The sequence below is a fragment of the Pseudomyrmex gracilis genome, unplaced genomic scaffold (genome assembly GCF_002006095.1).
Source record: "Pseudomyrmex gracilis isolate BER0280 unplaced genomic scaffold, ASM200609v1 scaffold_98, whole genome shotgun sequence".
Lineage (NCBI taxonomy): Eukaryota > Metazoa > Arthropoda > Insecta > Hymenoptera > Formicidae > Pseudomyrmex > Pseudomyrmex gracilis.
The window spans coordinates 294,439-322,290 of NW_018020682.1; the positions used below are offsets into that span (position 1 = coordinate 294,439).

At 40.7% G+C, this 27,852-nt stretch overlaps 1 protein-coding gene across 4 annotated transcripts in view; it reads left to right on the forward strand.

Annotated features, from left to right (window-relative positions):
* Nucleotides 1–21,364: 21,364 nt before the first annotated feature.
* The window catches only part of LOC109855772 (POU domain, class 2, transcription factor 2-like), a 110,939-nt gene continuing 104,451 nt past the window's right edge, over nucleotides 21,365–27,852 (forward strand). For all 4 annotated transcript variants that reach the window (XM_020430344.1, XM_020430347.1, XM_020430348.1 and 1 more), the window contains exon 1: nucleotides 21,365–24,569. In XM_020430344.1, coding sequence (XP_020285933.1) covers nucleotides 23,960–24,569 — 610 coding nt within the window. In that variant the 5' untranslated portion in view covers nucleotides 21,365–23,959. The remainder of the gene's footprint in view (nucleotides 24,570–27,852) is intronic.

The window sequence follows — 27,852 nt, forward strand, 5'->3', positions numbered from 1 at the left end:
TAATTATATATATATATATAATAAATATATAAGCAACACCATTATATGTTATTATTTATCACGCAAAAAAAATTCCACCAATTATCTGTTACACAAGCGAATATATCTCTGCACACAAATTAAGTACATTCCATTAAACAGAACAACTATTAACGGCGTGCGCATGACGAGTTAAAACACCGCATATATTAGATATAAATCAAAAAAAAAAATATGCGTAAGAATAAGAAAGAAGAGAGAAACACACGGAATCGGTGAGATTTTCCCAAGCGGGAAAAGCTCTGGAAAAAGAAAATCGAGAGTTCTCCGCGCGACGCAAAGTGGTTTCTTCCCTCGATTTGTGGCTGAATCTATTCATAGACGTGAGACGGAATAAATAAATAAATTGACTTACGTGTACTATTGACGTGCGAAAGCTTGCGTTTGCGTTTCTTCGGTTCACGCGCATTTAACGTGCACTTTGAGACGCTCTCATAAAATTCCCAACCGAACGTGAGGAAATATATATATATATGTATATTACATATTTCTCTTTGAAGTTCCTCCGATTTTCACGTCGATAATAGCTAAAAGAAAAAACATTATGCAATAAAATAATATTATGCACTATACATCCGGCGCAATTGTTTTTCCAGAGTTTTATAGAGATCTGCGATTATTTACAATTCTTATGCATTTGATATCAAAATAACTTGTTTTTTTCAATTGTCATTTTAATCAGTTTTGATTGGTTTTCGATTAATTTAATAAATGACTTGTGTGAAAATATCTATGCTCCGATATTCACAGTAGAGCGTCTTTGCATTCTTTGCTCGACAATAAATAATTGCATTGTTTCGTTTCCGCGTAAGAAAATTGTGGCTGTTGATTTTCATGCGCGGATAATGAGACGGTGTGAAAAAAATAAGTAATTGCTATAATGGCGATAGTCGGCATAATTGTGTACATTACCTGTCTATACAATTTACTTCCGATTCCGTACGTATTTAATTTCACGATACTCAACAGAGAGTTTTCAATCTCATGAGAATTTAATTATCGTTTAAATGATACTCCTTTATATGTATATTTAACATTTCAAGAAAGTGTTGAACACACACACTGTGTGAAATGTATCTTTTATCTTCGCAATATTTCACGATATCTCGATTGTTTTTTAAACAATTTCAGTAATGTGCACTAAAAAAAAAAAACAATCGCGCAAATCTTCACACGTACACGCGTGACCATATCGATACGATTCTCATACCAAACGCGAATTCATGAAATCTGCACTCTGTGAGCAGCATTCGACCAAAACTGATAAATATGTAAGCGCATTCGGGCGGATTTATCGCGATATGTACGCGATTAGACTAATACGCAACATATATTGCGTCAAGCGGCGCAACTCGGATCACAAGAGGAACAGGCACAACACACACTGCCGATTGCCACGACCCGATATGTCCGTGCTCGGAATGTCACGTGGGGCGCATTAGGAAACGGCTTTCAGCTTTTTATTTGCATCATAGGTACGCTGGGTGGCATTTGTGTATCGGTCTCTGCGAGGCCTTATTACGCATATTGATGATCGCCTTCGTGGTGACGTTTTATCGTATGTGCGCGGGTGCGCGTGTGCAGAGCACGTACAATTTAGCCGCGCAGCGCGGCGACACACACGCATCGGGACCAATCAAAACATTAACGCGTCAGAATGCGTTCGTCGCGGACACGAAACGGAATTCCATCGCTGTGATGGAAACTTTCACACATGAATGTTGCCCTTCTCCTCTCTTTCTCCTTTCCTCCCGCACGTATCCGTAATCCTCGTGAGATAAAAGAAATTTATTTCGGCAAGCAACGGCGCGTGAAAACGGAAAATCTTTTCGGCGAACAGCAGATACTGTGTGTATATTGACAATGATTACAGATCGCGTCTGAGTTTCAATAAATTTGTTGAAACCGCGAACTTTGGTGAGCACATTCCGCTAACGGCTCGCACCTCTCCTAATAATAAGAATAATTCTTAGGCCTCCTTCTGAAGAGTAATTTCTTCACGTCTGCGCGTACGTGCGCGTTTATAACTGAGAAAATTCGAGAAAGGAGGGAAATGGTTTCTGAGAAAACATTCTTGCTATCGGTAAGATCATGCGATGTTAATAAGCTGCGCGGCATGGTGAGCACACAAAGAGTTACACTCGCTCGGGTATTGCGTGTTACCATTTCGTCCCTCGCGCGTCTGCCGCGTACATTTATTTAAATAAATAAGCGCGAAATTTGCATTCTCTCTCGGCGAAATCAACGATAATGAGGATCCGCGAATTGTGTTTTTCTTATCGTGGCGGAAACAAACGGAAATCTGCTTCAAGACTTGCGTTTTTTTATATAACTCGTTGTTTTACATACAATATCAATATAACAGTGATGAACAAGACATCGAACGTTCATTTGGGAAATCGTTTGAAATTCGCTTCTCGATTTTACGCAACAGCAAAGCGAGAACAATTGTTATGTTAAAATTATGGAGAAAACGATCCGCTCTTCTAAGTGTCATAATAACACGTCGGGCGATTGAGAAGTATCCGAAACGACGTACGGGTAGCGACAGTGGTGTCACATTGTAGTTGGCAAGTTTCATTCTTCAGAAAAACAAGTAATTAAACGTTGGCTCATTATCGCACGTAGTTTTTGCGTGACATTTCGTCGAGGTATAGCCACTTACGACATTGATGACTTAATTGTTGCTCGAAAATTTCTTTCATCGAGACTTTTTTTTCAGATTCGGAATTAAATGGAAATCGCACGAAGCCGTATCCGACGAATAAAGCGGATGAGACAGCAATTTTCGAAGTTCACTTCGTAAATTTTGGTTATTGCAAGTTGAGGTGTGAGTTGGCGGATTGTCTCGAATTGCCGAGAGCGTCGAACTGTTGCTCGACACGCAATAATGAGCCGATGAGTTTCATTTTTGTTCTTCGAAAAAAAATGAAACTTTTTATCGACAATGTTGATATCACCGTCGATATCTATGCGTCGTCGTTATTTCGGATACTTATCAATCGCCCCACGTACGTCTCGTCGAAACGCTTTTGTATGCACGTCATATCGTTCGCCTAGCTGCTGTAAATAGTGAGGTCAGTTCTTTTGATTAAGCGGTATATAAAGACACATACAGAAGAAGGAGAAGACGTGCGCGTTTGCATGCGTGCGAGTATTCTGAGAAATTCTCGCTTCGTTCGCGCATGTACAATATACATGGGTGAAACACGCGTGTGTCGTAAACGTATATGCATATATATCGCGCGGTGAAATCAGTTGGCAGCTTCCTACCGAGAGACAAGTAAGCACGCGCGTAAATATATATAACACCGGCGGAGTGTATTCACCTGGCCGCCGTCGTTACCTGACATATATGTCGTGAATAATTACCGGGGGGAGTTACGTGAAGTTGCTTCTCTTTTTACTCAACGAACACACTCTCTCGTATGATCTTCTTCTTCGCGCGACGATTTTCGCGCACGTATCGCTTGTCATCGTCGGTTACATCGTGCGTACGCACAACTCTGTAATCTCAGATTTGGAAAAAAAAAATGAAGACAAATAATTTCAAAATTAAATTTTTAAAATATCTGTACACGATTGTGACAAAATTTTTGTAAAATAAAAAATATCGAGTGACGTCCGTGTACTTAAAATCTTAAAAATTGAAAAAAAAAACGTTCCTCCGGTTGTTACATACATCTCGAGCGACGTGCTACAACGAATTGCTTTACGAAATCAGAGAGTGTAGGCAGACTGCTGCCAGCAGAATAGGGTAATTTGGGGGTTGGTACGTTCGCCGAATGTGGAACGAGGGCTGTCAACGTGTCTACCTTTCTCGTACGTCGAGTTAAATCGCGCTTCTCTTTTGCCGTCGCGCACAAAAGTTCCATACGCCCAATTTCATCATTGCTCAAGAAACGACGTCTGCGTTTTCAACGTCAAACGTAGTACCGTTTAAGCTACTTGTCACATTTATTTTACCAACACTCTTCGATACACGTACACAATAAATATTGTGTTTAACGAATAAATATTGTCAATATTTATTATTTATATTATTTATTATTTATTATTATTATTTATTATTATGTATTTATATTCAAAATAAATCAAAAAATCGTTAAGAAAAAATAATCGTATTGTTGTCGAAAAAACAAAACTGAAAGAAAATTGAAAATTGCATTATTTATCTTGTAGAAATCAAATTTTCTCAGAAATTGGAGTTTTATCATTCTAATATAAGCAGCAATAATCATAGTGTAAATAAAGAAGACACATCGTACAAACGTATACAAACGTATCATATACGTTTATAATGATAGTAAGTGCCGCGATAAACGCACGCGGCCACACAAGCCGCGAGAGCGGACGTGCACTTGTCGCAATTTTATCGTCAGGAAAGAAGTCGCCGTACATAAACGATCGGCCGCCACCGTCGCCGCTGTGCGTTCGCGCTCGCCAATTTTACACGCACCTGGCTGTGCGAACGGCGTTCGACCGCTGCACACACGGTGCATGCACGACGGTCACTGTAACGCGCTATTCTTTCCTTGAAGGCACCGAGAAGCGGAAGAGAGTGACTAATGCCTCGGCCGTGAAGCGAGCGGAGAGAGATCGAATCATTTGTAATTTCCAATTGAATTTCACTCGGAGTAAACGGCGCTCTCGGAAACGTTGATCGATGCTTGCGAGTATGTTTTATGCATCCTTACGCTGTTGTTGCAACAGCGCGATCACTTATAGACCCAAAAATGCGGATTGAAAATAACACTTTCTCTTTATTCTTGTCTGTAAATATTTTGTTTCTTTCTTAATAAACCGATCTGTGACATTGTATATAATAAGCAATAGAAATAATAATAATAAAAATAATAATGTATAAAATAAATGGCAACGCGTACTGTTTGACTTGCGGAACTAATGAGACAATCAGCAAGCCGCGACGAAGATTGTCTCCAACTATAATCGAAAACATTTTCATTTCACGGTAATCAAATTTTATATATATCGTTAAAAACAGCGATATATACACAAATTTTTTATTTTCCATGTGTCTATGTGCGTGAGTCTAAAAATATACAAATTTTTTTCTTAATTTTAAGATATTCAGATTCTACGTAATTAATTCGATTGTAATCATTATAATATGATTTTGCACAAATATTTGTACTTTCTAGAAATCGATCTGAGATTTACGGTAGCCAATTTCTCGAACGTCTAATGCGCAATGCCGCGAGGAGACACGCTATCAGACACGTGAACACCGGAAGCTCGCCACAAGCGCACGTGCTTGGTTGCGCGCGCGTGTGGGATGGCAGTTTCGTCCGTTTCGCGTTTGCATCGCACACACGGACACGTCGATTCGGAGAGCTGCTTCCTTCCTGTCACGTCTCATTATCATAATACGCTCGGCGTATTATGACAATTAGTATGGTGATTATAAAACGTACCACTCGCTGTGTATTTCCGTATCGAAGAATGACATCTCAGACGCGAAGCCGGCACGAGACCACGACACTGCAATTGTGGCAAGCAATGAGTTTGCGTTCAATTGAGCCTTGAGTAAGCACGATTTCCTAATGACGCTCTTTTTCTCGAGCCAACGCTGCAAAATAAACAAATCTGTCATATTGTCAAAAAATGTCTTGACAATATACACTTTAGAAAATTTTCGATTTTAGTTGAAGATCATCTTCGTCGCGGCTTGCCGATTGTCTCATTAATTCCGCGAGTGTAGTATGCGTCGTTATTTATTTTATATATTGTTATTATTATTTCTATCACCATTACCATAGATCTATCTGTTAAGAAACAATGTGTTCGCAGACTCAAGAATAAAGAGAAAGTGTTATTCGATCTGCATTTTGCATGTTATAATAAATATACATGTGCTGAGAAAAGAATAAATTAAAAAAAAAAAAAAAATACTTGAAACTAGTAGCAAAAATGAAAATAGTTTAAAAACTTTATCTATTGATAAATTTTGAACTGCGCGCGAGAAAGCAAAAAGCAAAACAAAAATACAATCACGGATTTCTTAAGTCTCGAAAACTGCCTTGACCGCGTGACAAATATAGAAAACAAGAGAGCACCGCCATGGTATAATCGTCGTTGGAGGTAAAATTTCTTCTAACTTGTTTCGACACACCCGGTTTTTCGGTCGATCTGCCCATAGGTGTGAGGAGAGTTCGAGAATGCATTCGTTCCACTTGCTGTTTCGTCGCGGCGTGATCGAAAGCATCTTCCTGAGAATTGCTTAACCATCCACCGTCGAAAGGTTCATTTATTTTGCGTGCATAAAAGCCATTTCAAGTTACAAACTCGTAGTTATACATTATAGTGTGCGTTATAAATACAAATGTGTTATAAATATTTATAAAAATGTATTATAATATTTCTTATCACAAATATAAATTTGTTATAAATGTAAATAAAAGAAAACACGGTAATTAATTTCAAAATAATTATTACGAAAAATATACACAGCGCGCAGTGAAATTTTACACAATGCGAGTTCAAAAACATTTTTTTCCGAATGCCATGCGTATGTGTGCGTACATACATGTGTGAGGCGCACACATTCACGCTCTCCTCGCTTAGTCCACGCATAGCGCGAATACGAATGAGTTTCACAGACCTGTGGTGATCCAGACGAATGAGTCGGATGAAAGCAGCCTTCAACGGTGACACCGCGCAAGCGTTACCATTTTTATTTGCCGCGAGAATCCCCAAGAACCGCTCCGCGCACGTGCACGGACCGTGACGCAATCGTACAATAATGAGAGAATTAACGAGCGCTCCAATCGCGTGAAACGTGTGTTGCGACAAATTCGCTCACGAGTGTCAATCGCGTGATCGTCTGCTTTTGTGCAGCGCCGACTGTTAAACACACGGTCGAGATGTAACGAGGAACAAAATCAAAAACAAATTATTCACCAAAAATCTAGCGTGCGTATTTGAAAAAAAAAAAAAAACGAGTTTCGAACAAAGTTCGATTGTTAAATACACACACGTTTTGTTGAGAATGAGTATCTCTTGAGAAGGGGGAAAAACAACGAATTGCTCATCGCGAAATTTCTAAACAAATTTTACGATGATTCTTTTTTTTTTTTTTTTTGTTTTTTCACGCCGTCGAATTTCGGAAGGCGTGTGCTTTGATTGTCGAATTTATAACCCGCGCTATTCGATGCACTTTTAATGGCCATATATACAACCTACAGGTAGCGGAGATTACCGGCGGCTCAGTGATGTCGCAAAACCAATGGCTTTACGATTCATTAAAATACCATTTCTTATGCAGCGCGCCTAATTACCCGCTGAAAAAATATCGTAGCAACACCCTTTCACCCCCTTCTCTCTCTTTCTCTCTTAGTCTCGCCGTCCTCTTCTCGTTCCCGTCGTGCGAAATAACGCATCGCCGTGTGCACGCACGGGCCAGCTGGTTCATCTTTCTCTCGTAATGGTTCATATTATGGTAATGCGAAGCGTTTGAATCCTGCACGGCCAACCGTAAAGCCGTAAACGAGTCTCATACCGCCTACGAGAATAACGCGAAAAGCGGCTTACGTTTGAAGAACAATACCGACGTGTCGTTATAAATCATGTCGACGGCTTTTCACGAAAATTTTTCTCTTCGTCTTCGCTGCCGTCGCAACCGCCGCCGCGTTAATTCGTCATTGTTATAAGATGAGTATTTATTTAGGTAGAGTTTTGTTCTTCCCATGTATAGGCACGCGCGCCATTGTCCAAAGTGCCGCGAGCGGTGATAGAGAGACACGCGCGCGCGCGGCACTCGTGTGAAAGATAAAATTTAAATCCCTCGCGCGCGTCGTGTCCGTACGCGCGCTTTTACGACCAACGTAAAAATCTATTTTTGCGGACGACTTGGTAAAAGATCGCGCATCCCCAAGGTAATCTGCAATTAATTCCGGAATGAGAAACGATGGCGAAGTCGTTTCACACCGGCCCCCGATCGGCTTCCAAATACCGATACCCGATCCGCGTTACCTTCTTTCGTTACGCTCGCGAGCAAAAAAGCGCAGCCGCCCCGATGGGAGAAACTATAAGACCGCGCGCGCTCGTACGCGCATCCGCCGGATGAATTTTGCGAGGCGCTCGCTCGCAATTACAGCCGGCGTATCGCGAGTAATAAAGAACGACGGCTAACTCGTTGCACGATCGACTACCGAGCATCGCGTTAGTCCCTTTTAGTCACGGTCCCTAGAGAGGAAAGCGCAGCGGAACAGCGTGCGCGCCAATAAAACCGCCGCCGACGCGTAACTTGCAAATTCGCGGTGCCTAAGTCGAGGATAAATCGGTCGTTCGCTTTCACTCGGTTACGAAACGACGCACCGCGGAGAGATGCGCGATGTCTGTTTTTTTTTTTTTTTTTTATACGCTACGAGAGCTGCTTAGTCTCGGTGTTGCATTATCGCAAAAAAGCAATGCTAAAAGAAAATATCGTGACGATAAAAAAACTGCAAATTTTCTCTCTGTGCGAAATTAATATCTACTAATCCATTAGTTTACACGCGCAATTGCTGTAATAAATACTTTTATCTCGTTTTTTTTTGTTTTTTTGTTTTTATTACAGTTACTATGATGTACCTATCAACAACTCGTAAATTGACGAGCGGCGAGAGGTGTGCGCGAGGAGTGCAAGAGAATGCCGGTTTCGTAAATACATGTCCGGTTATTATTTGTCCTTCCGCACCGGTGGTATGAGGCCTCCTCGTAACTATCTCGTTCATTTTACATTTATCCGAGAGAAAAAGAAGGCGGGAGATGAGATGAACTGGTCGAACGGCGCGGAAGAGAAAGGAGACGAGCGAGGAAGACGAGGAGCGACTCTGCCTCGTCGAACTCGATGCGTGGCAGATTTGGTTCTTCAATCTTCGGTCTCGAACACTTTCAGTCTCACCCTCCGCGGCCTCTTCAGACGCGGCCGCCGCCGCTACGCATCGAACTGTCCGTGCAAATTTCAATTTTAACTGCTAATCTGCCAGCTAATAGTCCCCTGCTCCTCGTCTCCTCCCGCTTCCTCTCCTCACCGTCGACTAGCAACACTTCCATTTCAATGCTGATTCTTTCCCCACTGCGAAATATCCCCCTCGCCGCTTTAACGTCGAACTTTGACATCATCCATATGTACGTTGTATGTATCGCGATAGAAAAAAAAAACTCTCTCCGTTTTTCAAAATAATTGCGCGCAAAATCGCGTGAATATTTGAAAATCTCAGAGATTTTCAAATATTTTTCTCTCTTAATATTATATCGCTTGTTAATTTTAATCGTTGTGATCCGATTGTTAATTAGCTCGACCTTTGTCTCTCCTTCGCCTTTATCCTCGTTCTCGATTTCTTCGTTCAACAGATATGTATCCTACATATATGCGCGCGCTCGTCGCACATGTATTTTTCCCGTTGCGTCGCAATTCACAATTCACGAGAAAGATCTGATGGTTATTCACGGAATGTAGGGGACTCGAGAGAGCTCGCGCGCGCTGCTGAGATAATTATACGTCTCGAACAAAGTTCGCTCTCACGACAATGCCAAAGATTATTCCAAGGGAGAGAGCGAAAACCGTTAAACTGGTGCGATTTACTTATTCAACTCGCGTGACACATAGAACTGAATTATAAAATTTGACACTTGTTTCTGTGTACAGCGTGAAATATTCTCTTCGCCAATTGTGGTTAAAAAAAAAAAAATAAAAAAAAAAAAATAAAATAGTCCGAGCAAATAAACTGCATTTGATTTAATAGACTGAGTGTTTATTAACTTAGAGAAGCAACGACGTATTTCTGAGGTCTTAAAAACGTCTGAACGTGACTGCATATAAACATCTCGTCATTTCTCATTCTGTTAATAACGCAAAGATTAATATTTCTCTTTATGAAAGACGTCGTCACACGTGCAATCATCAGTCTCTTAACTTTAACGTAGATCGAGACTTCTCCTCTCTTTCTTTTCTCTTCCCTCCTTGTTGTCTAACTCTTCTTTTCTGTCGTCACTCTTTCCTTATTCGTAGCTGCAACGATGATTTATTGCAATATTTTGACGTGAAATATATATATAGAAAAGATGAATTGACAGGCGACTCTTTATGACCAAAAGTTTGCCACCCTCCTTGCCCAACGACCCTTCTAGACACAACCGCCAGTTATCCCTCCTGTGTCGCCGTCGGAATCAGCAAATGCTACGGACGATTAGCCGTTTTTTTTTTTTTTTTTTTCTAATTTGGATATTAATCCTCGCGAGGGTTGTGTGAAATGATGGAAATCACGCGGCGATCCCTCTAAAATAATCTAAATGATCGTGAGAAAAAGATTATAAGAGATATTTATAATTGTACCAGATACTTATAATTCGAACAAATAATATTACTGATAAAATTAATTTTTTTAATTACTATGGAGATCTTAAACTTATTGAAAAAAAGTAAAATAAAAAAAAAGTATTCTCGTAGATTAAAAACTTCAAGCACTGTTAACTTCTTTCGCGTCACGATCAACGACCTTTTGCGCTGTTTTTCCACATCCGCGTGTGTTTTACGCGGGACACGCAGCGCGCGCCGCACCCGCGCATCTCGTCAGCCAATCATCCAATCAAACAACATTTTAGTCTGTGTGTTGCAACGCGTCGGTGCGCGTGCAGATCGCATACCGTTCAACATTCGAGAGAAAGAGAGAGAGAGATTCGTTGTTGCGCGGAGAGGTCGCGGAGTCGCAATAGTATTAAGGAATGTATTACACCTGGGCGATGCATTGTATTCAGATAGTCCAATAGCTCGGGCATACTGCACACGTTTCGCTATATCTGTAGATACACAACCGCTCGGAGCAAGGTGGTGAGCGCGAAACGCATCTCATTTGCCATTCATAGCGGCGCAGGAATGTGTTCGTGCCTCTGTTGCATCAACGATGCGTGTTTATCGTTCAAGATAGTTACTATTATTTTTCCGTTATCACAAAACGTCAACTTAAATAAAAGATCACTACTTAAATTTGTACGAATGATTATTTTCGCGCAAATTTATGAACTAGTGTAAAATATATAGGAGACAATATTATATCATTTTGATGATCGCATTTATAAAATAGAAATTTTGAAAATTCGAGGCGATTTATTTGTGAAATTGTTATATGCTATTTGAACGTGACGATAATAAAATTTATTTTTCACGCGTGCAGCTCTTGCCTTGTTTTCGTTTGTTTTTCCTAACTAGCTCATCTCAGATACAGAGGAACAAAAAACCGGCTATTATAATGTTTTCCACTCCGTAATTACATTCCGATCTTGCAGTTTCCCCGCAAGAAGCGCGACGGAGAAAAATTCGGAATTCCCTGTGAAGTATCCATCAGCTGGTGCGTTTCCAATGAAAGTCGAAAAACCTCGAGGCGGGGATTTGAACTCGATAAGGCACCGAGTAATTACATTTGTCACGTCCTTACGTTTTAATCAAGTGAAATCGATGAGGAGCGAATGGATGAAAGAACATAGTCACTATTGCGTAGTGGCTATCGTGATAAGAGGGGGGAAAAAAAGATGATAAGAGGCGAAAGTGAGGCGAAACGCGCGCGGCCCCGATACACGCGACTTTGATTTCGATAGCTCGAGGGATTCGAATGTATGCCCGGTGCATTATCTTATACGACATTTTGGAAATTACAGGCCACATGTACCCGGCCAACTGTCAGCTTCGTGTAAGATCGGGGAAAGAAAGACGGGAAAACTACTAACGGAACGAGCGAGAGAAAGAGAGACGATGAAAGAAAGGGAGCGCGCGCGCGTGTACATAGGGGGGCCGAAAAAAGCAAAAAAAAAAAAAAAAAAGCACAGAATACGACCAGCCACTGCGCGCTGTGTGCACTCGATATGTAGATATGTCGGACAAAAGCCACATTTTTTTTGGCTTTTATCAGAAATATCAATATTTGCATAAAATTACGGCTCGTATGAGAACCCGTGACAAATAAATGGACCGTGGACACTTGCTTTTATAGCGTAGTCGATCAATTTAACGCGAACGACAGACGCAAGCAAAATAATCGCAGTTTTCACGCTGCATTTGGTCTCAGTGATTTACGAATAGAATAAAAAATACATTCGTGTGTGAAAATAAATTTGATATGAAATTTCAATATGTTCGCGAATGCATCACTCAATAACAAGTACGTGATGATAATTTGAAGCGGCAATGGGATGGGGCGCAATAACTCGCGATCGGATCGTTTTGAATATAGACGACGTCGCGTGAACAACTTCACTGGCACCGCTCGAGCTTAAAAAAAAAAAAAAAAAAAAATCTGATTATTATTTTACTCGGAATGTTAGCGATCGCCGTGGAATCAATCGTGTCTCTACATACACGCGCGTTATATCTCTCGCTTAATGCGAGCGCGCCACGCGAGGCTTTATGGATCATTCATAGGTTTGGTTTGTTTCGGATCAGCTTTCACGGGGTCCAAAGTGGATCTTCCGAATCGAAGATATAAAACCAGATGCAATTATCCATCGATACAGTGTTTCTCGCGATGTTTCTTCTTTTTATTTTATATCCATTGGCGTATAAAGTTCCTTGTATCTTTTTCTGTACATATAGAGTTGTACGTTTTTTTACACACGCAGCTATACAAAGGTTTCTTTTCATTTACTTATAAATCTTATGAAATATCCACCATATAACTTTTGTTCTTAAACATTAAATCGTCATTTTATCGTACGTTTCTTTCGTATTTTTATGTGTTTTATTTTTTTAGAAAAACACGCGCGCGAGCAAAAAAAAAAAATAAAAATTACTGCTTTTAGAAGCTCAAATGACACTAAAAAAGATCACGTATTTAAGAGTTAATTAAATTTAATTCCACCATAGATGTGTGTATATATATAATATATACACATACATATCTCGTTTATTGCCATATCCTTTACGATATACTTCATAATTTATGGATAACCCTTTGCAATAAAGCCCCAACTGCACAGAACGGCTCTAGAAAAAAAAAAAAAAAAACACGATAATTTCACTTACGCAGTTCACTCTCGTTCGTGGCCGGAGAGTCTTGTAAAAGAAAATTCGCACATAAGAAATCGATCTTTTTGCTGCGCTCGGCCGTATATCGATCGCGTTATATTATCATGCGGAAAGAAAGAAGAAGCGCGCGTTGAACGTTATTCGCGAAGATGCGGAGCCTGTCTTGGTTCTCCTTCTCTTGCACCACAGCCGCGCGCTTTTGCCTCGCTAATGTGGAAACTCGAGGACGTTAAGTGGCTCAACTAGACGGTGCCTCTTTGATGTTCGCCGCACTCCGCAAATTATATACACTCGTGCCACGCAACTGCGTAACACTTCGCGTATAATTCCCTCGCCGGCGAGCCATCGTTCGTATCAGTGATGGATTTAGGGTACCGAGAACCGCAAATAAAACGATGTTTTATGACTTTCGGAAACTTTGAGCAAATGAAGATGTAAATTGTTGAAAAATTAATGAATAAGCATTTGTAAACGTTTAGAGAACCAACGATTGTGAATAAAACCAGCTGCGAATGAATAAATGAATTTTACAGATCTTTTATCGAGACACATACACACTTAGTTCATTTATTTTAATGACTCCGCTACTGACCAGCATTATCGCAGAATTCGCGCAGCACGACAAAGTCTCTTCCTCCCTTCCCTTTCAATGAACAAGTTACACACGCACGCGATCCGCACCGCGTGCGCAACACGGAGCACGGATGCGTGTCTGTATTGTGCCATTCTTCCGACACCACTTACTTATTTTTTCCACGAATCTCGTTACCACGATCAGCGGAGAACGCCCTGCGCACAAGGGTTGCTTCGACTACGCCCCGTCGTTTAATTAACGAGATACTTTGTTGTCGATTGTTGATGCACGTTGGAGCAGCGCGCACACGTTTATAATTGACGTCTGTTTACCATACAAAAGTATATTCACTGCTCATTTTATTTTAATTTTTATGAGTTTCATTATACCGTTATAATGTTGGAATTATGATAAGTTCCAGAAAATTGTTATTACACGTTTAAATGTATTCTCTATTTTAATAATTTTCTCTTTCTCTCTTCGTATACAATGTTTTAAATAAAGAAGAAAAAATTACTCTTTACAAGACTGTTATTACACGTTTAAAATGCATTTTCTCTTTATCGTCTTCGACTAGATCGATTCGACTACGTCATAGGCGCGTGCTATACACGCCACTATCATCTCCGTCATTATTTTACATATCTATTTTATCGTCGCCGCGGAAATCTGGATTTCTTTCCGTCAAAATTGCTCGTCCACCACCTGATTTTTGTCAGCGATCGTGGAACGCGCTTTGACATAGAAATTAATTCTTCCGGCTGTTAAAGTGCAACTCGTTAACTGTGACAGTAGCGGCTGGCAGCTGGATTGAATTGAGACGCGTGCTATATTACGCTTGATATCGCTGTGAAACTCAACACCGCCGGCTTAGAGACCTCGACCTCTCTCGGATCGTCATTGTTGCTCACCGCTTTGTTTTCATACCGACAGTATATTTCATCACTGAAAATACGATATACGATATTCCGCATAATTGATTATCGTAATATTAATTTTGTATAATTTACGTGACAATATTTCGTCGTTATACGATTTATTTTCCACTTGCACAATTAAGTTTCTTCATATATTAAAGTTTTAAAATTACATATAGTAAAAATAAGATATTTTTGACTATCTCCGATGTTCCAAAAAAAAAAAACATTTCAAAATCCAGGTTAAACTATTTTAAATTATTTTGCAATAAACTTTAACTCACTGTGTGCGTTTTCTTGTAAATATTACACGTGGCATAACTTTTCTTAAAATACGCAAACATTTTCATTTTATACTCTCTACAAGTCGTGTAAATTCTAAAATTGTTTACACAAAGTGTGCTTTATTTCTCAACAAATTTAGTATCTTGTTTTGAACAATATATTTACGCTGTAACGTTCGATCATAAACTGTTATTGTTAATTGTTTAGTTCTCTGTGCATCGCGCCATGTAAATGCTCGAAATAATATTAAAAAGATTACATAAGAGAATGTGTGTGTATGTGTGTGTGACGCTTCGCTTCTTGTCCCCCTAATCGCTCTCACGCTTTTACGCGCGCGCCGAGCGTAAAACGCGCGTGCACCCACGCAGCCACGTTCGAGCGCAATTACCTTAATCCGGTGAATATTCCGACAGATAAAAGGGCCGCGTGCAGAGAGAAGGAGGGTCGCAGAAGGAGAACTACGGTGAAGAGGGGAGGGGAGAGAAAGAGAGAGAACGCGAACGATAGAGAGAACAATTGACAAATCGTGATGCCGCGGGGCAAGACCGAGGCAGAGGTCACTTGACGCTCGCGCTCGCGGAAACATTATGAATGCCAAGAATGCGCCGTTGCTCATTATACAGTCCTCCTAATAGAACTTGTTTTTCACCGAATAAAACGGCCGCAGCAGAGAGCAACGAGATATATCCGAGAGATGTATCACGCGTCTCTCCGCGCAATTTGTACATTAATTCCAAGAGTTATAATATCGAGAGATTCGCAACAGAGAGATTCCGGCATCTTCTTACTTTATTGGATATTCTTTTGTCTCTTTCTTTACAATATTAAAATAAAATATAGCATGACCTTAATTGTGTATCTAACTTGTCGAGATTTGTGCCAAATGAAGATTCGTTTTTTTGTTTTTGTCAATTTATTTACAATATCGTGTTCACCGACGAAAAGCTAATTACAAGTCCGCGTTTCATTATTTCATTCTTCTGCGCTCGTTTGTGCACTCTCCGCATGGAGAGAGAAACGCATATTATCTCAATAATAGAATAATTTCTATAATCGTATTTCTATAATTGTAAGTAGATCATTACGTGCTCACAGCTACGTAACTTGCTCTCTCGCAAAAGACCGTGGCATCTTCTTGTAGAGTCTTCAGTTTGCGCGATATATTGTGAACGAGCGCTTCGAAAACTTTTTGTTCGACGCCACTGTCCTATTGGTCTTCGTTATATATATGGCATGTATAAATATTAATATATGACGCGTGCGCACAACTGACTACAATTCGGAGGTGCAGCTGTAACGTCACTCGCCCGAATTCGTCCCGAGGCTGGCCTTGATCCGCTAATTACCACAAAAGAAACCGCTTATTTTGTAATCGCGCTCCCTCACATGCGTAATACGCCAGGAAAATTACTGCGGGCAGCGCTCTCTTGCCGCGCACGTTCCTTCGCCTTCATGCGGGTCTTCGTGTCGTCACGCGCGCTCGCTAGATCGTGCAAGTGCATGACCGATTGCGCCGAGAATTGAGAGTTCCGTTTCCTTTAATACGAAACTTCCGCAAAGCTCGAGGATAATCCGCGGGCCAGTTCGGACGGCGATAGATCGTGTTTGAGAAAGTGGCGTAAAAACGGTATTCGAATTGCCATTTTTTTCGATAATTTAATTTATATAAAATGTTAAATATATTTTTTTTAATTTTTTATAAGAGATAAGTTTGCAATGTAACAATTGACGAAATATAATTGTATTCTTTTGTAATTAAGCGAGCGATAAATTTTGGGATATTTTAGTGAGAGAGGTTCCGAAGCGAGCGTGAAGCCGAACTGTTCGGAAAAGAGGAATTAAAGGTGTCCGAAAGAGGCTCTAAAATCGCGAGAGATTACGGCTGTAAGTCGGTTTCTTTTGATCCATTTATATGTGTACCACAGCGTTTCGAAACTGGAACATCATTATTTTTCCGACGGGTTGAAAACTCGTACCTGACCGTGGCGTTCTCAATTTCACGTCCGGTGGCGCCGTACGTAGATTATAATCGCTTTTCGGAATAATGCCTAACAAGATTTTTTTCCGTCGCGGGAAATAAATGCCAACGCCTTTTTCACGGTGACTATTTACAATTAGGCTAGAAGTTTTTGACTTTTTGTAGTCATAGAGAGATAAATAAACCTTTTCGTGAATTATTTGAAAGAATTCCCCGGCAGTGAAAGACAAACCTTTAATATCGATTTAGTACAGCAACGTAAACAACAAAATAAAGTAATCGATATGATAAACAATATAAAAACGAGATAATCACAGTCACAGTGAAACGTGTTGCTGCTGTTGACAGTTCCGAATCGTTGAAAAAAGAGAAAAATCTGTGCTGATTTTGTGCAAAAATGGCGAATTACGTTAAGAACCTCAATTGAAACAATTTAGAGTTTATCGTACGTGTATCGCACGAGTTTCTATACAAAATTTTGTTTGGTACACCTGGCCTTTCAACGACTCTCTTACTCCGCCGTGCTCGAGGTTAAAGTGTTCACCTATATAAAAAGGAATTTTTTTCTATTTTCTAGTGTGCGAACACTCGACCGGGATCAAACCCTCTAATTTTGGTTGTAATGGCTCGTCTTTATTGCTACCGGAGGGTGGACCCTCACCAGAGGAATTCACGGAAAACGCACAAACTTAGCAAGGATCTTTCACGCAGCCAGCCTGGAATAAGTCTCGAATGTTGGTTGTTTTCGTCCTTCGAATTTTTTAAGAGTCGAATTTTCGTAACGGCACAAACGAAAGGGTGCATCCAGTATATATATATATATATATATATATATATATATATATACACACCGTTTCACCGTTTTGTGTTATTGGATGAATTGATAGAATACCCACGTTGTAAATAATATAAAAAACCGGTCTTAACTCACACATGCAATACTACAAAATTTGTACGAAATATAAAAAACACTTGATTTTTCACACTATTTAAAGTTTAAAATTGTTGATAAAATTCAATTTTTTTTTTAATGTAAAGAAAAAAGTTAATTTAAATACAAAAATTATCTTTTGTATAAATACTTGTATGTCCCTGCATTAAGATATTCTCATTATCATAAATATACGCAATGTTTTACTTAAACAAGTCAGTCACCTGCGAATTAAATGAGGTATATTATCCACCTGTGTCGGGAGGTGGTTGAATCAGCGGCGAGAATCAACCTTTCTTCACCGTGAAGCGCACATTACCCTGACAGGTATATCTATTTCCATACACTAGGTTCCTATTGAATATGAAAAAGGGGGAGCAAAGGCACCTGCGCGTAGCCCCATGCAAATGGGTTGCACGCGATGAATAAAAAAAAAAAAGAAAGAGGGTTTGTAGCGAAGGGAAAGGGTTCTCGCTTCTTTATTCAGATTAGGGATCCGCCTATGGTATTTGAATCGCGCGACCCTTCGGTAACGCCACTTGATCTTCTTGATTTTACACGGCAAGTGTTTTTACCCTTCATCGCCAGACGAAACAGCATCTAGAGGTCAGATCCTTCCGTTCTAGAACAGATCATATACCACCGGCGCGTTTCAACGATTCATGTATCAACACAAGTGGAACACAATCTGTGCGATATTATGGAAAAAAATATGTCGCGATGCAATTGCTGCATTGCAGATATTTGTCGAGCGTAATTCTTCTCCGTTGAATTATTCTCGCGAGTTATTCTATTCGATGGGTTAGAGAAGAATATCCGTGAGAACGAATGACGCGATAAACCGCTTCGACACAAAAGTATTTCATCAATTATGTGATATACGAAAACGAAATATTTTAAAATACATATCCTTAAATCTTTCCAAATGATATGTCTGAGAAAATCAGTTTGTGTGCATGTATAATAAATAGATAGCTATTAAAACCGGAGAGCGCGTACATATTCGCGCCTTTCTCGTGACTTCGTGTCGGTAGGGGCGTCATTAAAATCAATACCGGCTCGCTCTCTCCTCTTCCTTCTCTTTCCATTTCTTCCTTATTCCCCTATCATCCCCCATCCTTGTCGCGCTATGAGGTTGCGAGGGTGGAGAAACTGAAGTAGGGGGGTTGCCCCTTCCTATATATCCGGTCTGGCATGCGAAGCGAAGGACGAGACGTTGGTGGGGTGCAGGACGAAGGAACGAGAGAATCGAGAAAGAGAGAAAAAGCACGAGGAAGACGAAACTTTCGAAGGAGCAAAAGGGGAGGATGGCACGATAAGAGGAAAGCCTGCGTTTGTGATGTGAGGTACGCGGTACACGCGATAAGGAGTGGGGGATGGCGTTCCCATAGCCAATAAGAACCTCTTTAAAGCGCCCTTTTTGCGCACAGAACTGCGCATGCCGGATTCAAATCTGGACGAGCTAGGTATCGAGTAGAAGTAGGGGCGGAAGCGGAGAGACGACGACGGCAGCGGCGGCGGCGGCGGCGGCGGCGGCGGCGGCGGTGGTGGTGATAGTGGTGGTGGTAGTGGTGGTGAAGGCGACTAAGGGTAGCGCGGCAGTGGTGGTGGACGTCGGCTGTATGGAAATATGATAGCGCGATAAGAAAAAGAAGAAAGGTACCAACACCTATATGTGTGCAACGCGAAAGGGGATAACGGCGAGAAAGTGGGGAGAGTGCTACGCTTCTCGCGACCAATAAAAGAGCCAGTTTAAAGCGCCTTATTTTTTTCCACCGGCACTGCGCATGCTGAATTCAAATCTTGGGAGTGGTAAGGCTGGATGGATTTGTATGGAAATATGATAGGTGAGAGATGCCGGGACCGACATGGCGGCCGATCGTCAAGTTTATGGATGTCTGGCCATTCTCGTCGATATTTCTGCAATATGTAGTTTTATACCATCGCGTCACTATTATTTTTAAGTAAATGGAAGATGCGTTAAATTAAACAGTAAAAACATTGAACTTGTTATTTTTCTGATAAAATATTGCATATGTAAAATCGCATTAAATATTTGTACATAAGAAATAAATATGACAGAAAAAAAGCAATAACTATCTTAAACAATAACGTGTGTTATTGTATTTGTCATATGCAGTTTTTTTTTTATATTTATAGAACATACACATACCGCCCTAGATCCGTACAATACACTGTTTGGCAGATTGCCTTTTTCAGACGATCTCTACCTGTAATTGTACCCGCCATGTCCCATCAGTGCCATCAAACCGTAAACAAGATCTCAATCTTCAACTATGTCAGTCCTGAAGATCTCTTCTAAGAGAAAACATCTCCTTCGTGGGTGGAAAATAAATCGCATAATCGATCTCGTTAGTTAGAAATTGTAAATACACAAAATAATAATATTCTATAAAATAATTCTGATTGAGATTCTACTAAGTATAAAAAAAAAACGCGTGTATGCGTGTGTGTGTATGATATAAAAATATTGACAGAGTCAAATGTAACTATGTGTACACATGCAAAATATGCAAAATTTGGCATCACACAACATACATACACATATCTGACGCTTTCTTTTTTACGGACAATCTCAGTGGTCGATTGTGAACAAAGTAATAGGGTTTGCGTGGGTGGTCCAGCGTAAGAGGCTTCTTGCGGCCACTCCTCTAACTAATTCCATTCCAACTCTTCCGTATATCCGCACTTACCGCACTGTTTTGCAGTATGCGGTTGCACGTCGTGTGCGTCCGACACGTGGTCTTCTAACATATTTAAATGGACGTGCGCTGTTCGCATATACATATAGTTTTATACGTCGGACCAGCGCGGTGTACTTTGGTACACCATTCGCAACAAACATTGATCGATCTGGTCTCGGATTTCCCCCGAGTAAAAATTCTCGATAATCCAGATGGCTGTATTTCAACTTCTCGTCTGGTTCATATTAAAGAAAACCGCAAAAGAAGCATGCGAATCGAACCAGTCCCAACGCGAACTCGTACCGGATTGGTCGACTCTCGGAATCAAACCGAGTTTTAATTCTTTAGCATCGGTCACGGAACGCGGAGTCTTTAAGTATCAAGGTCTAATCGTCATTTCTTCTGGGAGGTAGGGCAAGTAGCTCGGCGATTGGTTGCAAACGTTGCATATGCAAATTCGCGTTCGCCCGCTCTCTCCTTCGTTTTCTCTTTCTTTCTTCTCTTCAGCCTTGTGAGAACAGCAGCCGATGCACGCGAGAGGTAAAAAAGGCGCGCTCTCGCTCAAGTTCTACGGCTTGAAGAACTTGCCTCTATCTCGCCGGGCGGAGCCGCATGTGGTCCGCGTTTCCCTGCGATTGGAGGCGATGTTCCCCACCGACGCGTCCACTGCCCCCACCGCGGATATCAAGCCGCGTTGGACGCGGCCACACTTTTCGTTCTACCGTGCGTCTCTCCTTGTTCCGCTTACATTTGATCAAACCGCCTGCAGATTTCTTCTTCGTCGCACATGCCTCTCCTTTTCCTTCCTCCGCAGCCTCCCCCACCTTGGATTACTACGAAGCTTGGACGGTCGGACGGTTTTGTGGTAGGCGGCCAGGCGGGCGTACGTAAGTCCTTTAGTGTAGCTGCACACATGCACGCGACAGCATCTGACCGTTGTACTACCAGCTGCCGCCGTAGCTACTATGGTAACGCGTCGCGTAAAAGTCTACCAAGTGCGCTTACGATCACGCTGCGCGAGAGAGGCGTGTTGACAGGTTGGACTGGGCTCATCCATTGACAGCTTGTCGCGCTTTTGCGTTGCCTCAACTTGTCTCTCTGCGGCATTGTGATAAAGTAACATCACTGGCGTCCATCGCACGTGTTTGTTCAGATTGACGTGAGATTCTCTGATCAAAAAAAAAAAAAAAAAACCGCGCGGTAGAAAATGGTGAACGATTACAAGTGACTAAATGCGAGCCGATCAAACTCGCGACTGTTGATTAGATAGTGTTTATGTTGATGAGTTCATCTGCAAGTGTTCTCATCTCCGGTACATCAATGACAGTTGCAAGTAAGACCAGCGTACAGACTGGAGCAACTACACGACAAAAAACAACTTGGACAAAATCGATTTATACGGTTGACAGCTTGCGCTACGTCAGTGTTTTGTGATTCAACTTTTAACAATTACATCTGATTGATACACATTTCCGTTTTTTCGGAGCCTGAAAAAAAGTAGTAAGCTGGTGATCGTGAAATAATGATTAAAATAAATCATGAAGTTATAAAAAAATGTACGCTAAATCCAATAGACTAAATATAACAACTATAAAATAAATGTTTAAACAATCATCAAATCATAAAGTTCTTTGAAACATCGATCTTTATTTCACATTATATATCTTTAGCTTCTTTGAATATTAATTAATAATCAAATTACTTTTGCACTGAAAACTAAACTAACGAGACATATGCGTTGCACGCTTTGAAGAATATTAAAAAAATTGAAATACACATTTGGCTTTTAATGATTTATTTTGTTACGTCTTTATCTGATTGATGTTTGACACTTCTCTGACAAAAAGCAAAGTGTTAAGGGAATGGAAATCAAGATGCTTGTCTGATAAAGATGAGGATGCAAATAACAACGACGATCCGATCTCAGATGTACATCGTGGACAAGTATCGGATAGCCACATTCCTTCTTTAAAATAGAAAAGGCATACGTGACCGTGAGGATTGTGAATATAACGCGTTTACTGCTAGTAGCGGTATTGTGTTAACACACAAGAAAAACTGAAGATTAATGAGAAAACGATAGGTTTGATAGAGGGCAAAGAGAACTCGCATGTTTCGTTGTTTCGAAAGTACAGCGAGAAAGCGTTCATTTTGCAAGAAGAAAGTTTGAACAACACGTAGTATAACAAGCATCACATGCGTGACGTAATTTCTCGCGCTAGATTCAAGCCGTGAATTTATTTATACCAACAAAGATATTGCCTAAATTTCACGGACAGACTACATGAATAGACGAAAATTGTTTCGACACTTCAGAGAAATCGATGAAACTTAGGAATGAACATGAAATTCAAGAGAGCTTGTTGATCTTTGAATCAACTCAAGTCAAATGGGTCAAATAAACAACCTAAAGAATCTTGGTAGATTACATGTATGTGTAACGCATGTAATTTGCTCTTTCTGGCCTGGTTTTTATTGATTAATTGTTGCTGTGCAATATATTGAGCGTGTTTCTATAAGTTTTTCACATCGGTATATATGTACATACATAGAACAACCTCAGTTGGTTTGTACGGAAAACATCTCGGTGTCCGAATCGCGTTAAGCACATTCGGAATTTTACAGGTTGCTCTTCTTAAACCAAGCTGGCAACTCACCGAGGTGTAGCTTCACCACGAAATTCTTCTAAAATAAAAAGTATACATATTACATATTGTTTACGCGTACTTCTGATTTGGAGCCTACCTAAAATTGTACGTCTCTTATTGCAATCGAATTTCGCACAAGAGTGCAAAAGAAGACATGTATATACTCATGTCGACGTGAACTATAATGATTAGTATATACAATGAATGTTATGTCACAATGTTATGAAGTGTTTTTTCATGCTAGAATAAGTTAAAGTCGCTACGAGCGAATGGCTTATCGAACTCAAGTGCTATAGCACCTCTGAGCGGTATTCCATCTTCAAAGCATCTCACAAAACGTGTTAAGGGCGATGATAATCAACGCGGGCCACTAAGTCATCGACGAACGGACCTCCTACTGCGTGGACCGGTGTGATCCCTTCGTCGAGAGTTGAAACTCAGCAGGCGATCACGTTGGATTTCGAGGCGTTGACTGCCTACGGGAGCGTTTCAGAACCCAGGGTCGCGGTGGCGGGTACCGGGGTTCTCGCGCTGCCCGGCTTGATACCCGATAAGGGTTTATCATCGCCCGGAAGCCAGTCGAAGTCAAAATCCGCAGGGCTGGCGGGTTTCGATAGCGAGGCGCTGCGCCGGTGGGTCGCGGAGACCACGCGAACAGTTCGGCAAAGTCTGCCTCCGGTGTTGGTGACTGTGAGCTCGCCACAACCGCAGCAGCAACAACAACAGCATCATCGTCAGCCGCAGCAGCAGCAGCAACATCATCATCACCATCACCATCATCATCATCATTCCACCCATAGGCAGCGTCAAGAATCGAGCCCACCGTCGGTGGGATTATCGCCCTTTGTTCTGCCAGCATCGATGACGCAGACTCCCAGTATGCATCTGCTGGAGAACAATAACTTGGTTGAGGTCGCCATGGTCCAGCAGCAGCAGCAACAACAACAACAACAACAACAACAACAACAATCTCAGCAGTCAATACAGAAACAGAAACAAACAAGTCCTACGAACAATAACACTATAGAAGCCTGGAGGTCGATTCAAGGCGGGCATCAATGGTGGAGTCCGCCCAATAGCGTTCACCAGGAGCAACAACAGCAGCAACAGCAGCAAGTATCGTCGATCGCACAGGTGTCTCAGACGCAGAATCTGGTCGCCGGATCAGTATGTAGCCAGGTGCAGCAGAGGCATCAACCGCAAGTGCAATCGGAGATCGATCAGCCGCTCGATTTTTCCGTTGGCTCTCTCCAGCAGCAAAGGCTGCATTCTCGCGTAAGGACTATGCACGAAAGACTGCAAGGTGTCAAGATGCACGACAACAACAACGGCACGACGAGCGGTCAGAAGATCACCAGGGGGGACGTTAGCAGGCGTAGTTACAGCCCTAGTGAGACCAGCAGCAGCAGCAGCGAGGACGAGGGTGTCTCTAACGGCGCCAGCCCTTCGGGACCTCTTCGGGGTGCCTCGGGTGAGTGTCAATCGAATTACCCACGTTTCGTTAGAGTCCGGAATGTATATTCAGAGTCACCATGATTCGCTAATTCGTGATTATAAAGATCTCAACTCGCGTGTTTGTGGGAAGAGAAAGAGTTACTCAGCTAAAACTCACATCGATGATGTGTTCATCATCGGCGTTTCGTATATTTATGCTGTAGTTTATAAAACATTTTACGTCCTCTTGCGAACATACTAATCGACTCAATTTCGAGCGTTTTCTCAACGTGACGCGAATCGTCGCGCAAATCAAAGCTGAATGAGGAATCCGCCTGACGCAACACTTTAATCTCGTCGAGTAAATGCATATAGATTAAGTCTAGCTCATTATCATTTATCGCAGTCATTTTATTATTATGAGCGATGGGCGCAACACGTGATATAAAGATATGAAAACGATATAAGCGAAGTGTCTGTCTTTTATCGCAAAGTTTTTGCCTCGCTCAATTAATATGTGGCGAATATTGCGCGACTGTTAAATTTCTTGTCACATTATCGGCGCTATGTGCGTAGACGTGCATTAAACAATCGGTATTATCTGATCAAGTGTACAGATTAATACGCATCTCTCTCTCCCTCTCTCTCTCTTTCTCTATACGATTGTTAAAGTAAACAAGAACTCCGTGCGTTTTATGGAAACCGCCACACGATTCACGTCAGTTGTTAGCGGAATGTCTGTCGTATTCTTGACACCCTCACGTTGCATTGTTGCTTTACGTGAACATTCAACACATCGAGGCTTTTGTACGAATCGCGCATCTTAATCCTGAAAACTAAGATTGATCTAAAACGATCGGATTTCGTATTCATGCACACATCGTTCCTGTTATTCAATACGTGAAATATAAATCACAAAAAAACATATACATATGTATGTTATAAGATATAGTATTAACGTATTTTCGCTATCTATTTTTGTATTTTTCTTGCATTTAGCAAAAAAGTTTATTTTCAAGATTCAATATTTATAAGAGAGTTTTGTTCAATACAAATTCAATTCCCCGCGACAAAAAAAAAAAAAAAAAAAAAAAAAATTTTATGACATATAGAATATTCAAGTGTTTTAGATTACTACGAAGATATTTTGGTATTCACACACCGATGACTAATCGATACCCGAACCGCTATCTTGTCATCAAGTATTTGCGCATTTGCAAAATTAGTTTGCGCGTATCTGTGCTAAGATCGAGCTGAGAATAAGAATCGATATCATGCACATTAACGGATCGCCGAGTCATCTATCGATCCCTTTGACGGTAATTTCCATGCCGAGACTCCGCGTATATAGTAGATAATAATTTTACTTGACGCTGCTCGCGTCAATTATAGCTACATGTGATGTATGTTCCGTCCGCGTTCTATCTTTAGAGACTTATTAATTAATAAAGCTGTATACACACGGTTTTATTAATAGTCATGGCGCACGAGCCGTGCAAGTTTCTGCTTTCGGCTTAGACTTACCGGTTTTTGATAAACCGTACAATTCACGGCTGCTGCGCGTGTCGATAAGATCTTCTTGGTTTTGATCGGCGATTTGCGTGATAACTATGCACACGACAAACATATGTAAATGAATGTTACATTGCATAAAAGCAAACTCGCTGAAAAGTAAATGTTACACAGAATTTATTGTTGGGAATAAATGCGTATCGTCTTTTAAAAGACGCGATATGTGTGCGCATTAACCACTTATACATCTTTATACGTTGATAATGTGTATAGTCACGGAGTAATATTCCAATATAATTTATTAGAAAATTAATAGAACAGATAATCACGTAACGATAAGACATAAGGAAAAAAATATATTACTCAAGATGGCTCGATGTTTTGATTTAAACGCGTGAACTCATTTTTACGCGAGCTGTTTCCTTCACCAACCGCGGTAAGATAAATCGAGAATTAATAAGAAAATGTCGTTAATATACGTTGATTAGTCGCAGATAAGCACTGTGCTCGATAGAAAAAATCATTCAACTATCTGATATTATTGTTGATAAAAATGCGTATCTCACTTTAGTCAAGCTTGTGTTATTAATCTGTGGCAATTACGCGACGTGTCTATGTATTTCTTCGTATTTGATCGTCTGATATCGAGGTTATCCACACGATAAGTTTCTCGCTCTACATAGATGCACCAATATTATATAGAAAAAAAAAAAAAAAAAAAAAAAAAAAAGTGCAACGGCAAATACGCTCTGCAATACGCCGATGCGCGCGAACGAAAAGGAAAAATCGTCCGTTATCGTATCTGCCGATAACGTCTTAGCTTTAATACTTGTTTGAATAAATATTCCACGTAAGTCGCGTGATTGCATGGTTATTTTCGGCATACACTCGGAATTGTGACGCAAAAATTTTTATTTACCGCACGAAGGAAGTTGTGCGTGCGTAATAGTAACGCGATCGATTGTATTTTCATATGAGTCAGTTTTATCGCTAAGAAAATTGAAAACAATATTTTTTGGAATTATGACGCATCGCTACGAGAGTCTACACGTTTATTTATTACAAATATTCGCAATCACGCGGATATATAATTCCGTCCTTGATGAAAGGACGCATAGAGCGCATAAAGAGTTCTAAAGTTTCCCCTCCCTGTCTCACCCGGACTTAGGGACCTGTTCCCGGCTGGAGAGTCCAGCTGTATTACGATGTAACCTGACACGCGTTTGATTCCATGTTATTTACGAGCAGGTGTATCGACGCAACAATGTTTATTGGTGTAATTAGATTCTATACTTACTCAATTTTTTTCACGCCTCGATGTTGAGTGTAGCGTCTCTCGGCACAAAAATTGCTTTCTAACAAGATGATAAAATAATAACTCGATAAATATTTTTTACTACACGTATTAAATTTATACGTTTGAAAAAAAACATATAATATATACAATATTTCGCATGTACGTAAACCAGCGTTTGATTCTTTTTCTTGATCAGTTTGAAAAAAAAAAAAAAAAAAAAAAACATTTTGAACTTCATGTGACGTCAAGTGTGTCTTTGTATGATCATTCGCTGTGTTCCCTTTTTTATTTTTGTCTAATTTGACTAAAGGATAATTTGATAATGCAAAACACCCCCCGATAACAATCACCAGTTAGACCTTAGCTCTTATGAGAATCTTTTCATCATGATCGCTTCCACTAACCGGGCCCAGGAGCAGCGATCGTTGGTTCCTCCCTTCATTAGCGTTTTCTGTGATTCGTTTGAGCGCGCTCAAGAGTACCGTTGGATCACACTCGCGTGCGGAAAATT